Source organism: Molothrus ater, chromosome 2, assembly GCF_012460135.2.
Source record: "Molothrus ater isolate BHLD 08-10-18 breed brown headed cowbird chromosome 2, BPBGC_Mater_1.1, whole genome shotgun sequence".
Lineage (NCBI taxonomy): Eukaryota > Metazoa > Chordata > Aves > Passeriformes > Icteridae > Molothrus > Molothrus ater.
In genome coordinates this window covers 32,382,797-32,397,879 of record NC_050479.2, presented here as the reverse complement: position 1 = coordinate 32,397,879, position 15,083 = coordinate 32,382,797, and the positions used below count along the sequence as shown (strand labels likewise).

Below are 15,083 nucleotides of genomic sequence, written 5' to 3'. Positions count from 1 at the left end.
AAGTTTGAAGCAGCATCAGAAGAGTAGACGGATTAGTAAAGGGTTTGTGGCTTCACACAGTGCCAGTACCAGGTCATGGGCTGAACTAGCACTCACAATAGTGCCTCAGGGGCTGAAAAGGACACTTCAAAGAGCAATTGCAAACATGCTGCAAATGGGAGAAGGAAGGATGAAAACATAGCAGCACATACAATCAATGAGGTTCGGGTAAAATGGCTTTCACTTCTTGGTCTTCATGGAATTCGCCATGGCAGCGTCTGAGTTGTGGGACTAGGTACTTTCCCAAAAAATGCCCCCGTACTTGATATGACCTGATATCAAGTACTAGATGTTTATACTCCATGCCCATTTTCTGCAACAACAAGAAACATGCTGACAGGTATGAAGGGCTTGCTTTTGTATGCAGTATGATCCCACCTTGGGATATCACAGGATCAGGACACGGGTCCCCGCATAAAATGCATCTGTGCTACAGGTTAGACACAGCCTGGAGTGACCTGTGGAATCCAAAGGGTCTGCTCTTAAATCCCAACCTAAAACCATGCAGTAAAGACTCATGTCACACCTAGCAGCAAAAATTTTATTTTTTTTATTATGTGTTTATTAAATCTCTGCATTGATTCACTACATTTGTTCACTTATGATTTTAGACTAAATCTTCCAATCTAAATTATCTTCCCTTCTGTATTTCTCGTCTATCCATCATGACCCATAACTGTATCTTTCTCCAGAAAGCGCAGAGCGTAAACCACAGAGCAAGAGATTGGCATTTTCCAGTCCTTGCTGGTAAGACCTACCCTACCACGAGGGAATAGGAAAATCCACAGAGGCGAACGTGCGTTACAGCACACCGCTGCCAGGGCGTGTGCGGAGGTGGCAGTGCCGAATGTTTTCCATCTGAAACCTCATTTTTCTGGTTCCCACCTGTGGGGCTGTCCCAGGCACCACGGCCGCCACCAGCAGCGCTGGCGTACCAGGCAGACGTGAAGAGCCGGGAGATGATGTGCTGTAGCTTCCAGGCTCAGCACGGGGATGGGTATCAACGTGGCACACGGATTCAGGCAGAAAGTGGAGTTTCGCCCTGAGTCAGCCGGTAAAAACTCCCACCAGCTGCTGCTGCTGGGGCACCGTGGATAAAGGCCCGCGCGCAGCGCCGACGCTTCAGCGGGAATTTTCTCTTTCCCCGCTCGAACCTCTTTCCCCGTCCCACACGCAACTCAAAGTCAAAAGCCGCCGCTGAAGTGCGCTGCCGGGTGTGCCCGGCGGGCCGGGCCGGCGCTCGGGGCAGGCTGAGCGCGGAAGGGCCGCTCCCGTTTCCCGCTGCCCCGGCCCTGTCCGCGGGACGGCGGCCCCCGCATCCCCCGGGCCCGGGACGGGAGAGGCCCGCGGGAGGAGGGCTCGGCTCCCCGCCTGCCCACGTCCCCTCCCCGGCCAGGAGGAGGAGGAGAAAGCGAGAGAGGTCCCGACAGAGCGGCTAGGAGCGGGTTCGAGAGAGCCCTCCTCCCCCCGCCCGCCCCCGGAGGGGAAGAGGAAAGGAGAGCCGTGGCGGGCGGCGGACGATGATAACTTAGGGCCGTGCCTGCCCGTGGGAGCTGCCCGCCCTGGCCGGGTAGGACACCGGGGCGGCAGCGATGTCCCAGGGCACGGCAGGAGGAGAGGGAGCGCCCCAGGTGCTGCCGGAGGGGAAGGAGAGGCAGAGGAAGAGGAGGCGGAGGAAGAAGAAGGAGAGTAAGACGCGGCTGGTGCGCTCCAGCCTGCTGTTACCTGAGGCCGAGCCGGAGAAATCCAAGGGGACGGTCCTGGCCTGCAACCGGCTCAAGACCACCAAGTACACGGCATTGTCCTTCCTGCCCAAGAACCTCTTCGAGCAGTTCCACCGCCTGGCCAACGTCTACTTTGTGTTCATCGCCCTCCTCAACTTCGTGCCGGCCGTCAATGCCTTCCAGCCGGAGCTGGCCTTGGCTCCCGTGCTCTTCATCTTGGCGGTCACCGCCATCAAGGACCTGTGGGAGGATTACAGCCGCTACCGCTCCGACAAGGAGATCAACCACATGGAGTGCCTGGTGTACAGCAGGTGAGGCACAGAGGGTGAGGGCAGGGGACCGCAGCGCCCTGCTGGGCACACAGCGCTGGGGTCCCGCCTGGCACCAGCTCTCAGAAGGTACTGAGCAGGTCCATTGTGGAGGGCTTTCGTTTCCACTTTAAGTGCAAAGAAACTTCCAGTTCTCGTGGAACTGGTGTCTCCCAACTCTTAACTCAGAGCTGCGGGAGTTCATACAGTCCTGTACCTACAGGTGGAAGTGAATCCGCTCTGACTGGTGGGGTCTGGCAGTAAATCACTTTATGCAAACACTTCCCAGTGTGTGCAGTAAATTACACTCGTGTATAGTTTCAGGTATTAATTTCATTATAATAACATGAGAACTCACGCAGTCTGCTATAAAATCTTCAATGAAGGATGGAGGCCGGAGGCTTCTTAATTTTCGATAAGGTGTGTGAGATTTCATGATATGAAATTAGTGAACCCAAACTTTGCCTTTCTAAAGAATGAGCCAGTCTTTCCATTGAACATTTACTTTTAAGGGAATGTTTTTTATATATCAAGTGTCATCATTCCCTGTGACTGCTCTTTCCCAGTGCTTGTGATGGAGCATTAGGTCATTTATGTCTCTCAGAATTAGTTTTTCTAATGATCTGGGCAATACATTTAGAGCACTGCCTTACTGTTTGTAAATCAGACTGAAATTACTTTTGCATCAACATTTATGTGCTTAGAAGCCAGCTTTACAAAATTTTTGTTTTGCTTTCCTCCAAGTGCCAGTCATCTCTTAGTAGTCTAAGGCTAAGGTTTCCTGGGGAATGAGAGAAGAATATATTTTCTGAGAAAGCAGATTCAGTTTCATTTCTGATGCTTCTAAGTCTAAAAGAAATTAAACACGTGCCAAGAAACTTACACTCGGATTCCACAGACTGTCTGGGAGGGTCTTCTGGGCTGACGTAAGCATGAGACAGAGAGCAACTCTCCTATTGCAAGAAAGGCATGAGAAAAAAAATTCACTGAAAAAGAACTCAGAAAAGGCTGCTTTTCCAACATCAGCAGACTCAGCTTGTTATTTAACAAACTGGTACTGGTATCATGTAAGAAATCTTACCCAGCGATATTCCTCCACCGGTAGATATGCATGCATGAAAACATAAGTAAAATAGCCTTATTTCTGTAAACTAAACCAAAAACAACCCAATCAAGTCACACACGTAGTTGCTGCCAACCTGTGCCTGTGTCTAGTGCCTTGCTTGTCTGTAGAACTCTGAACACTTCTGGTGTTGAGGAAGATTGATTGCAGAAGGTCTTGTAAGGGGCTATTCATGCAGAAAGTAAAACAGTGATAATAAGGATGGTTAATCTAACCTTTTCCAAACAAAATCAGCTTAGAAATAAGCTCTTGTGTCTCCTAGGTTGAAAAGCGCTAAGTGCCCAGTGCAGAAGATGTTTAAAATATAACAAGTACCAGTACTGGGATATTAATTCTGGAATGCTTTTCCCCCAGCAATTTCCAGTCCCTCTCTGCTGCCAATAAGTAGATGTGACTATGAGAAAAGATGTACCTTTGATGTTAACATCACTTGAGGTCTTTTGTGAGTCCCAGCTAAGTGCACTACCCTTTGTCATGCTTGTGCTTTTACAGAGTAAGTCAGAATTGTTCCTATTACTGCAGAGTTCAGATTGCTGCTGAGTGACACTTACACAGATAAATTTGGGAGTGGGTTTCCTTTGCATTGGCATCAAAGGCCCACATCGGCCAAATCCCTGTGGGGCAGCAAACATGGAAGTGTGAGAGCTCTGTCACCTATTCAGACACAGCTTTCTGGCTGGGTGCAGAGCTGAATGGTGTGCACTTACAGCCTGCAAGAGAAGCATGGTCCCCAGCAGCAGCTCACCCATTTTCACCTTCCAGCAGTCGCTAGGGAAGGCTTCCCTCCCACAATTAAAAAATGCAATCAAAACATGTGGTTAAAGTAATTTGCTCACATGTTTTTAATCTGCCCACTTTTTATTCTTTTGTAGCTTTTTATAAACTTCACCAAGTCACCTTTTTAAACACCCTCCAGCTCCAGTGAGCGAGATGAGACTAGAAACTTGCTACTTCTGCAGATAAGAGCTAAGATTCTTGCAAACTCCTGTGACGGGGTACCAAGATTGAGAGATTTGTATCAAGGTCATTGAAGTTGCTGGGCGTGAGTTCAGAAAAGCTGTTTTCTTAGAGAGGTGTCATGCCAGGAGAAACACAAGGGATTGATCCTGATATTTACTTTGTTTCCTTAGTCTCTTTGTTTCTGGAAGAATGTTGAAGCGTGTCCGTAAGGAAGTAATAAATGACAGCTTTCTCCTCCGATGGATTTAATGCTGATCCCTTATTAGTTTTACTACCAGACTGTCTCTCCCTCCCCCTACTTGCCACTTCCTTGTGGTAGGGCAGACTTTGATGCAAATGCTGTCCTCGATAGAAATGCTGTTGTAGGTTAATGAACATTGCTGCAGTCCTGTGTTGCCCTAGCACTGTCAGGGAGCAGTAACTCTTGCTGGTCAGTTGTTCATAGCTTGGAAAGAGGCCTTCTGCAAGATGGGATGTGTCTGAGTACCAGGACTCTGTGCTGTGTTGGGCTCCCTTTCCTGCCGGCCTTCCATACAGCTGCTAGAGCTGCCTCAAATACAGACTACAGCATTCAAACACACTGCAGCAAAATAACATTGAATTATAAGTCAGCAAATGGAGACAGGGACTTTGGCTTCAGCAGTAGAGAAAAGCCCTCTGTTTCATGTTCCATGTTGTTTAGTCACCAAGTAAAGATTCAGGTTGGATACCGTGTATTCTGCCATGTATCCTTTTTGTGTGTAATCCATACATGTTTTCCTGGCTGCTGAAGTACCTGTCCTCTGTTAGATATAGGCAGCTTTTAGTGATGCAAAAGCTACAGGACAGAGAGAATGCAAGGATAGGCAGAGCCTAGGGCAGCTCATCAGGAGGAGGTTCTACATGACTCCAGCAGTGTCCACTGCCTGGTGCTCTGGCACAGCCTGCACAGGCAGATCATGTCAAGAGCTGGTCTGTTGGAAAATACTGTTCTCTGCTCTGCTGACTGCTTGACAGCTGGCCTTCTTCCTCCTGCCTGCCCAGTGGACTCAGATGACCCGTTCTCATACAGCCACTGCAGAATCAATGACTCCGTGGCTCAGAGTTGGCAACACTTATGAGACAACAAAACAGCAAAAGATGATGCAACCTAAAGTAAGAAGTTGAAGAGCAATGCAGCTTGTTTTGACAGAAAGAAGACAGTTTTCAATTAGGAGTCCTGGATGTTGTGGAGAGTGGAAAGTAGCTCAGAAGATTGTTGCTTTCTAGAGTCAGATGGAAAGGGATAAGACCTGATTCTTTGAATAAATTGAAAGAAGCTATTGAGTTTGAATTGGCAGCTTATGTCGAGGAATGAAACACACAGGAGAATTGCAGACTTGTGTTGCTCTGTGATGGACTTTGCAGGTCTGTCTATAAGAACAGGCAGAGTTTTGAGGAAGATTTCTTAGCCAGGAGGAGCTAATAAGGCCTCTTTCCAGAGGCCTTTAGGGCACCTCTCTCATCTGGCAATACAGAGGAAATGAGGCACTTACTTTAGGAGGATGGCTTCACAGGTCACCTAGAATTTCAATTCTGTACAGGTGCTTAAGCTAGGAATGCTGGATGACAGCCAGAACACTTAGTTGATTTAAATGGAGGGAAGTTACAAAGGCATTAGGGCCTTGCCTGCAGAAAATTGTTTTTGCAAACCTGTGATTACCTTAGTCTCCTCTCTTTGTTCCTCTTCTCATTTCTATCACCCATGGATTGAGGTTGAAGACTGGAGATTACACATTTGCAATCCTAACAGTGAAATCTGTGTTACTATCTTGGACTTGGGAGGATGGAAGGGTGATGTTTTCTTTGCAGTTATGTCCTCCAGTGCTCACCGGCTCTCATTGGAGTTGTGGATGGCACATGTAAATGTCTGCTGTTAAATATTTGATAGAACTGAATTTGTCACTGGGGCAGAGGCTTTGATTTCAGTGTGCTGTTACAAAATATGGTATATGTTTACATGACATGTAAATAGAAGATGAATAGTGATAACTACAATCACAACAAATAATGGCACTTGTCCATCATGGAATTACATTTTATTGCTGTCTCAGGGCTGTGCTGGTGAAATAATCTCTGCTAACATTTTTCTATGAGCCATATGTTCAAAACCAAAGGGCTTTGCTTTTTAAATCTATTTAACTCTTGCTGTGTCTATCAAAGAGTACTGCTAAAGAGTGTAATATCTCTACATACTGATCAGAGAGTGATAACTGCTTCTTATATCAACCTGTAACTTAGAAAATCCATGAAAAATTGCAATTTATGACCGGATACTTGTCACCCCTGAGGTATGGAAAAAGTTTAATGGGGCATTCAGACAACTATCAAAGCAGGCTGTTTTACATTAAATGTTAATTTCTTTCTGCAAACCTGAAGGGGCGGAGAGCAGAGAGTTTGATGTGGGCAACATTTCCTATAATTTCAAAAATACAGTCCCTTCTTCCCTTTGCCAGCCCAGCTGTGAAAGCCATTCCAGCCTTGGAGGAAAAAGATACAGTAATATTACCAAATCCTGACGAATGCACAGTAGATCCCACTCATGGCCTCAAAAATAGCCAGATGATGACTTGCTTGCAACCACTTCACTCTTAGGTGCCTTATTTTGTTAGCAACACCAGTCAAATTAGGTTGTATCTCCCACTACTACCATAGTCAAGAGCAGCTTCTTGTCCCAAAACGTGCTGGCAGATAAGACATTTCTCAGTAGAAGAAGCAAGTTTGTCCCCCTTCAAAAACACAAATGTCACTAGATGTGATTCAAAAGGAAACTACCTGGGATTACTCAGTTTCCTTTGTGAGTGAATTTGGTGTACAAAGAGCTGAAAGCAGGAAGTAGTGGCCTGAATCTGTTGAAGTCAGTGTTCCTTCCTGAGTTTCAGAAAGATGCATCTCTGTTCATCTTACTGTGTCTTTGTGCTTCACTTCAGTTTGAGCCAGGATGGCAGTGAATAAACTCAGTGAGCAATGTAGTAGAGGCTCCTCTGTTAGACTGATAGGGAGTAGTTTTATTCTGCAGTAGAGTTTATCCAAGTAGCAAGGGATGTCTGTGCTAATCTTCAGAGATGTAGCCAGCTGGAATGCACAAGAGAACCTATCTCTCTGTCCAACTGTATGTATGCGTTTTATTTGCTGTTCAGTGTAGGGTAAATTTTCTAAGTGCCTGAGCTTCCTTATTGGAAAAGAAAAATGCTTGACTCTTGTTGCTAAGCTCTTTCATTTGTATTGGATGTCATGAAAGCTGTTGTAAGCTGTTTCACATGCCTCTGGCTGACTGCCAAAGAAGATGCTGTTAATCTCCACTGAAAGACCTGGTGATGTCCCCAAATAAATTTTTGTTTTTACATGCTGCCCCTCCAGAGAGACACCGTAATCTCTTGTGCTAAGCAGACCACAGCTCCAAATTATAGGTGGCCACCTTGTGTGAAGATCTCCTTGCTGTTGTTTGTCTTTATTAACTTGAGAGCATGATTATTGTTAGAGGTGGCCAAAGAATAACAGCTCTATTTGATTCTGTCAGAGTGCATTTCCTAAGAGAATACACAAGAGAAAAGAATTGCATGTACTGTTAAACGCTGCCTAGTATTGTGATTTCACCTTCCATGTATCACGTAGTCAGCAGAACTGAAAATCAGAATTGAAACTCTTGACAGCAATGCAAAAATTAATATTTATGGAACTGCTTACTAGCTAGCATGGCATAACTTAGCCAGGACATTCCTCTCACAAGCAGATCAGTCCTCCAGGAGTAATAATTAGAGTCACTGGGCAGGACTTTTACAGGTACCTGCTCCAGGCTTACACAACCCTCATGGGCAGGTTGCTTACCTTGACACAGCACCAGGAGAAGTCCAAGTGCTGCATCTCCCTGCTGTGTAATCCAGCCTGCTTCCAATTTGTGGGGTAGTTACTCTATGTAAGAGCAGTCTCAGGGGTATCTCTCCTGTTTCCCCACAGCACCAGGTCTTTTGGGAATGTGGTGCTTTTGTGTATGGACACATTAAGGTCAATGCAACTGAGAAGCCAAATGCACAGCTTCAGGATTACATCCAGTTTGCAGGACTTATGCTGTGCAGGCTTGGTTTTAGCAATTGCATATATTGAAAGCAATTAAGTACATGAAAAGCAGAACAATTTCTTTCACTTCACTTAGTTGTGGAGGTGAACTAGTTTCCATGGCTTACCTTCAGCCTTAGTGTTCTTACTTTGGGAGTTGTCACTAATGTGGCTGTGGTAGCAGCCAGTCATGTTTGTACCCGGAAGAGATCCATAGCAGAAACTTAATTTGTACCCACCAGCACTGCCTCACTTTATCTCACCAGAATGTGGAAGCAAGACAGATTCTCCATGCAGTGGACTAGGGAGAGTGCATTTCAGTGAATGGCATAAATTGAGGAGCCTGCTAAAAACCAGGACAGTTGCCTCTCATGGGTAAATTTGGTAGTTGTGGGCAGCAGCTTCCTCTGTTGCACATCAAGCACAAAAGTTGACTCACTGCCAAAATTCAGCCACAATGAAAGCATACTTGTGAAAGATGCTAGCTTTTAGCTTCTCCTAAGCAGGTGCTAGTGGTGGTATGCAGGGGAGAAGAAATGCAAAGGAGGAGCATGAATAGCCCTAACATTGAGATCAACTGAGAAAATGTACATTTCCAAGTATATCTTTGATTCTGAAAAATCAGATAAAGCAAACCTCAGATTTAGCTGGAAATGACCTGCATGTTTCTGAGTGAATTGGTTTTATCTTTGCTGTCTGTACAGGAAGTGGGAGTGAGGGGGCTTCAAAGAGCTTGCAGTGCCTGTCGGATGTGAGCTGAGAGGAACATCTTTCTCTTTTTTACTCTTTCAAGGATGCAGATACACAGCCTGTCCATAACAGGCTAGCCACCCCAGCTGATAGGGTGGTCTGTCCTGTGGGCTGCTGGGGATAATCTACCCCTTTGGAGCTGTCAAACTACCATCTAGTTCTTTGCTCCAACAGGAGCAGTATTTTAACTCTGTTTTGGAACAGTTGCAGGTGAACATCTCTGCCATGGTTAGCCCACATCCTGGGCTGGTTAAAGGACAGTCCTGAACTGGCAAGGCACGTGTTTTCAAGGGTAGGATACATCTTCCATCTCCAGTGCTATTTTGTCTGACCACAATTTCTCAAGAGTGACAAGTAGGCCACTCTTCAGTTCAGTCTTCAGTTCAGTGGCCAATATTTGCATCATGCCCAGTCATTTTATAAACCCAGACTCTGCTGGAGATTTATTTTAACAGACATGGAGGTCACTTGGTTTTTTTTTTTATGTTCTGGTTGTCTGGAAATAGTGACCTACTTCAAGGAAGAGTTTAACTCCTTGGCTGATAACTGACTTCAGTTCTTACATGTTTGTGCTGTCACATCAACACTGAGTGTGTGAACACTATTGCAGAATATTTGGTATTTCTGTATTTTCCACGGAGGTTTTAGTTTTGACTTTTTGACTAAAAAGAGAAAGTCCTCTCTGAAGTGACAGTTTTTGTAAGCAGAGGTCTTTTATCTTTGTGTATTACCTTATGCTTCCTGGGCTTTTTCTGGGTCTCACAGCCATATACCTATATCCTCAGCTCCTGTCTGTTCACCTTCCCACCTTCCAGTAGCAACCTGAATATGCCAGTTTGGGCCATGTTAGCTGATTTTGTGTGTTCCCTAGCAAGTCACTTGGAAGGTTGTTGTGAAATCTATCAAAATATTGATGCCAACACAGGAAGGTGAGAACAGCAATCACCTTAATACATCTGTGAGTATGTTCTCAATATCTAGACATGGAATAAGAGGCCTCAGAAAATTTGCCAGTGAACAAATTTTGAAATTTTAGCAGGCAGACTATCAGCCAAATCCTTAGATATGCAGAAAGTTAATTAACTATGTTAGAAAGATGTAATCTATTTTGGGTGAAAGTACATTATAAGAAATCAAGTATAATCCTCCTAAGTCTGATCCCACAGTTGTAGTGCATTATTTTTGCATTGGCTTACACTTATATTTGGAGGTTTGGATGATTCTTGTATTTTCTTTTCCTCCCTTTTTAGGATTCCCATGTTCTCATTGTCAGCTTCTCCCTGCTGTACTTGCCTCTGCTGTATAACTGTAGAGCTGTGAAGCTAAAGCCTGATCTTACACCCTTTACCAGATAAAGACATACATTGGTTTTATCTGCATGTTAGAGAGCATGTAGATCTTTCTTCCTTCACAGTCCTGGGTTCCAGTTTTATCAGAGAAGCATGGACTGGCATACCTATATCCCAACAGAGCCACTGATTTGCATCTTGACTCTTCTGCAAATGCCAGTAGTTGCTTCCCCTGTAAACAGTAGTGAGCCAATGATTGTAGCTCCCTTGCAAGAAGCCCTCTTAAGTGCTAATGAGGTTCTCTCTTACCTGACAAGGGTCTTTTCTAAAGGAATTTGTAATATTCTTTCTGGAACATGAGGTGAGATTTATGTCACGTGTCTTTTAGCTAAACGGTACGTGTCCCATCTGACCAAATCACCTACACTTGTGCCAAAATCCATGGAGAGCATTGAATGGTTTCAGGGAGGAAGGGGAAATCTTTCCAGCTTATTTAAGACACCTTAGGTAAGTTTGAATCAAGAGGTTCTTACCACACTCCAGTGGTGATACAGGTGAAGCTGAACTAGATGGTCACTTACACAGCTAAGTTTAGGTGAGATGAATCCCATTAGTAAGCTTAGAGGGAATAGATTTTACTTCCTCTCAATTAACACTCCATACTATTTTTTGACTGTAGAAGAGTAAGTAGCTTATCCTACTCAATATACTTAATGATTTATTTAAGAACTATTATTTGAGAGTCACAGGTATGGGTAAGTTCACCTGTCAGGTGAAGAGGCTAACCAAATATCCACTGTTTCATCTCCTGCCACGTTCTGCCTTCAGCAATAGCAATTAACTTATTGTTCATACCCATAAAATGTATCACAGTGTTGAGAAACAATATAAGATTAGATGTTGTCAATGAAAAATTTTCTTATTTGAATGATTGATTATATTTGCATTTCTGCAATGTTTGGAGTCTTTCAGACTGTCCTCATAATGTAGGGAATCTTGGTATTTTGGGGATCTTACTTGTTCTTTAACTTCTAAAATGCAGAGGGCAGTTGTGTGTTTGACATAATCATGGATGCTACAAGAATGAAAGTGGGGCTTCATTGTCAGGTGTCTCATAAATGTCAGATAAGGCTTCTGGGTTTTGCCCTGTAGGTTCAGATGTTCAGACTTGCAGGTGATGTTGCTAGGTGATCAGGGGTTGAATCAGAGGGATCAATGGCAAAATTATTCTGCTAATTTTGAGTACTGCTGACTTACCTGTGGTGACCAATTTCTATGCTGGAATTTCAGTGTCCATCTATATAGGAGCACAGGCTCTTGCAGATATACCATGGAGCCATATAAGAGGTGCAGTGGCATAAGACATCATGCCACTCTTTGCTGTCTTCAGAGTCCTGAAGTCTGTTCATCTAATTGCAACATTTGACACTCTGCTCTTCCTGATCCTTTTAGGCTTAAATATCTTGAATCCTATCAGGTTTTTTCTTACATATATCCCTCATTTATTTTCAGAGTAGTTCCCTGCATGTCTGCTTTTTTGTGGATCCTGGCTGTGAGGAAGCTCTTCTTGCTGTCAGATCCTGTGGGAGCTTTCTTAAATTCAAGCTCAACAGAAAAGGTGTACCACAGCTGAGCCAGCCATCAGTCTAGCAGCGCTGATGTTCAATCTGCTACATCCAGGTTCCAGGAGTCCAGTTTAAAGTCTGTAATAGACTTTTAGGGACTGAACAATCCATGACATATCTTCAATTTGAGGAATAGCACAGTGAACTGATATCTGCCAGCTCATGCCTAAAAAGTGTGTGTGAGACCAGTAAGAGCCATCTGCAAAGAATATTGCAGTGCAGGACACCCAGACTGACAGTGTATCTCTGCATGTAGAGCTAACAAAGCTAGCACTGGAATGTAGTCTAGGTTGGAAACCCAACGACCTGTGGATTTTTTTGTATTTGCAAAGTGTTTGGTTGTTAATGTGGTTTTTATTTTGTTGGTTTTGTGTGTGTGTGTGTATTTGTTTTTTCTTCCAGTAGAAGAAAAAAGTAGAAATTATCCTTTAATGTCCCAGTTTCAAAACTGTTGAAGAATCAGCCTGATCTTCAGCAATTTCACTAAAGATAAAACTAATGAGAAAACTTATGTCCAAAATACTTATATCCTTTTAAACAGCAGTACTGAAGAAGAATCTAGAATGATTAATAGTGTTTTTGAAGCACATACAGTCTCTAACTTTTAAAGCCTTTGCTCTGCATTTAAGTGTAAGATTTCCCTAAAATTCCCTATGGTTGTTCTAAATTCAATCCTCCTTGGAATGCAGGGAGCAGAAAAGGGGGAGAGTTCCTGAGTTTATTTTCAATGGCATTTGGTTTGGCTCGGAGGATTTTTATAATGCTAATTTGGTCTTTCCATATTAATTCATGTTCTTCCTCTGCTGCTCCTAAATTGGAAACTTTCCATTTTACATCTGGCAGTCTTGTCCTTAGTTGTTTAACCTTTATGCTTTATCACTAGAAATAGCTGTTTTGTGCATGGAATTCAGCCTCTTAGTCATAATAACATTCCCTTCAGCTCTTCTATCTGGCAACTTCTAGAAAGATTTTCAAGTTTGGGTGGTTTTTTTTGTTTTGGTTTGGTTTTTTAACCACTATTTGTGTTTGCAGAAAGCATGCCTGAGTTGGCAGTGCTGCACCCTAGCAAAAAGTTTCAAGCAAGAAAGCTACAAGGCATACTCTTTACCACTGGTAGGCAGTATGGAAAGACAGCCAAATGTAGACACAGAAGTGGTCAAGACCTGTGATCCACTGTCCCTGCTAGTTGAGCAGTATTCATGTTAGATGCAAACCTGATTGATGAGCACTTGGAGCACAGTTTTTATTTTTCCAGTTACTGAGCATACATCCCATAAGCCCAAGACATATTTGGGATATGTCCTCATTGATGTCTAACTCCTTTCTGACCTGTACTTGTAACTCATGAGCTCCAGTTAGATTCCACAGCAGTTCATCCACCAAGAGCATAGACAATATGAAAACAAAGTCTGTGTAGGAGAGGTTCCCAGTCAGTGTTTTCTGTAACTTTTATTACTGTGCTGTAATTAATTTACACCCATGCATGGTTAATGGGAGCTCTAAGGCAATGTGCAATATGCACCAGGTATTTAGAAAGCTTAGTCTTTGCATCTCTTTGCCCAAGTCTAACTCAAATAAGAGGCAAAACCCAGAAGAGGTTTGTCAAGTTCTTTCAAGTGTGACTTCTTACACAGCTGGTTACATGAGTGCTAGTTCTTAAAACTGTCAGCTGTGAAAGGTGTGTTTATGCAGCACACATTGAGCACGAATCACAGCTGTCCCAGCTGGTGGATCTCAATACCCTCAGAGCCCCATGCAGAGGTGCTTGCTGCTCTGGAAGCAGTTTGGATCATTACTGCTGTCCTGTCTCTTAGCAGGGTTTGTCAGCTCAAACACAGCCAAGTTCACATGTCTAACACTTTCTGTGTGTGGATGGGGCACAGCTGGTGGGGACAACCCTGCACCCTCCTCTAATTTATTGTCCTTAGACTGATAAAACCCAGTAAGAAAAAATTGCATTCATATAAATGCATATACACATTAGATGAGTCTGCTTAATTTAGAGAGGGTTATTTCAATTTAACTGCGACCAAATGGATAGCAAACCATATATCTGGCAGTTAATGCAGCACTATTTCCCTAATAACTTTGGATCAGAAAGTAAATTTTATGAAAAAAAATCCTGTCAAACAGTCCTTTTCCTTTTAAGACACACACAGATAATAAGTGTGATTTGCTACATCAGCACATACCAAATTACCAGGAGACTGATGATTAAGGGTTGAAAAGCAAATGAAACAAGCTGGCTATAAGCTTAAGATATTCAAGTGAAGCAGATGTAAGCAAGTGCTACTGCAAGTTGTTATCCTTATATCATATTTCTGCCATCTTAATTCATTTTTACTGAGAACTTAAGTGGAAAAGCTGCTGTTAAATTCTTAGGAATGCAGCACAACATTCTTAGGAGTTTTATGAAGTTCAAAAAAGTCGCCTGTTCATGTCACAGCAGCGTAGGCAGCTCATGTTCCAGATAATGTTTACCCTGCAAGAAGTCTGCAGGAGAACTCTATTTGAGCCATGAGTTTTCACCTGGCTTTCAGAAATAAGACACTTTTTGCAAGTCAGGCCTTCCTTATGATTTACAGGATCACCTCCCATAGCCTTAAACATCACTGGCTTTTATACTTGGTATCTGTGTGCATCTGTCTCTAATTGTAGGGGCAGTCCCTGGTGGTTTGTGTGGGGAACTCAGAGGCACATTCATTCCACCCTGCAGGTCTGCATGGGTGCTGCAGCGGGCTGCTGTGTTGGTGTGCACAGAATGCCTCTGATGAGATCTCTGAGCTGCTCAGTAAGCACTGACATCCAGCGTGAGGCACGGAACGCCTTGGCACTGTCACACTGCCTGGAGAGGAAAGCTCGTTGCACAGCCCTTGGTTCAAAAGTCTCCAACTGGAGTTTCAGATTATTTTGCACCTCAGAAGTCTCTCTGAGTCTGGTTTACATACACCAATCAAGTAGGAGTATTGAGGTTACAATGTTTACAGCTGTATATAGCACCGTGAAATCAGCAGTCTTTGGACTGAGAAAATATTAAAAATACGATTGGGAGTTTTATAAGTCTTTAAATGGATTTAAGTGTAGTCATAGTTTTTTTTTTTTCTGTAAGGAAGCAGAGGGTGTTTTTTAAACATCAGTCACGTGCGTTACAACACAGTAGGTACAAGAGAAAATGGCCAGGGTGACAGTTT

General features: G+C 43.7%; 1 protein-coding gene across 1 annotated transcript in view; it reads left to right on the top strand.

Annotated features, from left to right (window-relative positions):
- The first annotated feature begins 1,561 nt into the window (after positions 1–1,561).
- Positions 1,562–15,083, top strand: part of ATP10A (ATPase phospholipid transporting 10A (putative)) — a 110,653-nt gene continuing 97,131 nt past the window's right edge. Inside the window, exon 1 of the mRNA XM_036392339.1 lies at positions 1,562–2,074. Coding sequence (XP_036248232.1) covers positions 1,632–2,074 — 443 coding nt within the window. The 5' untranslated portion in view covers positions 1,562–1,631. The remainder of the gene's footprint in view (positions 2,075–15,083) is intronic.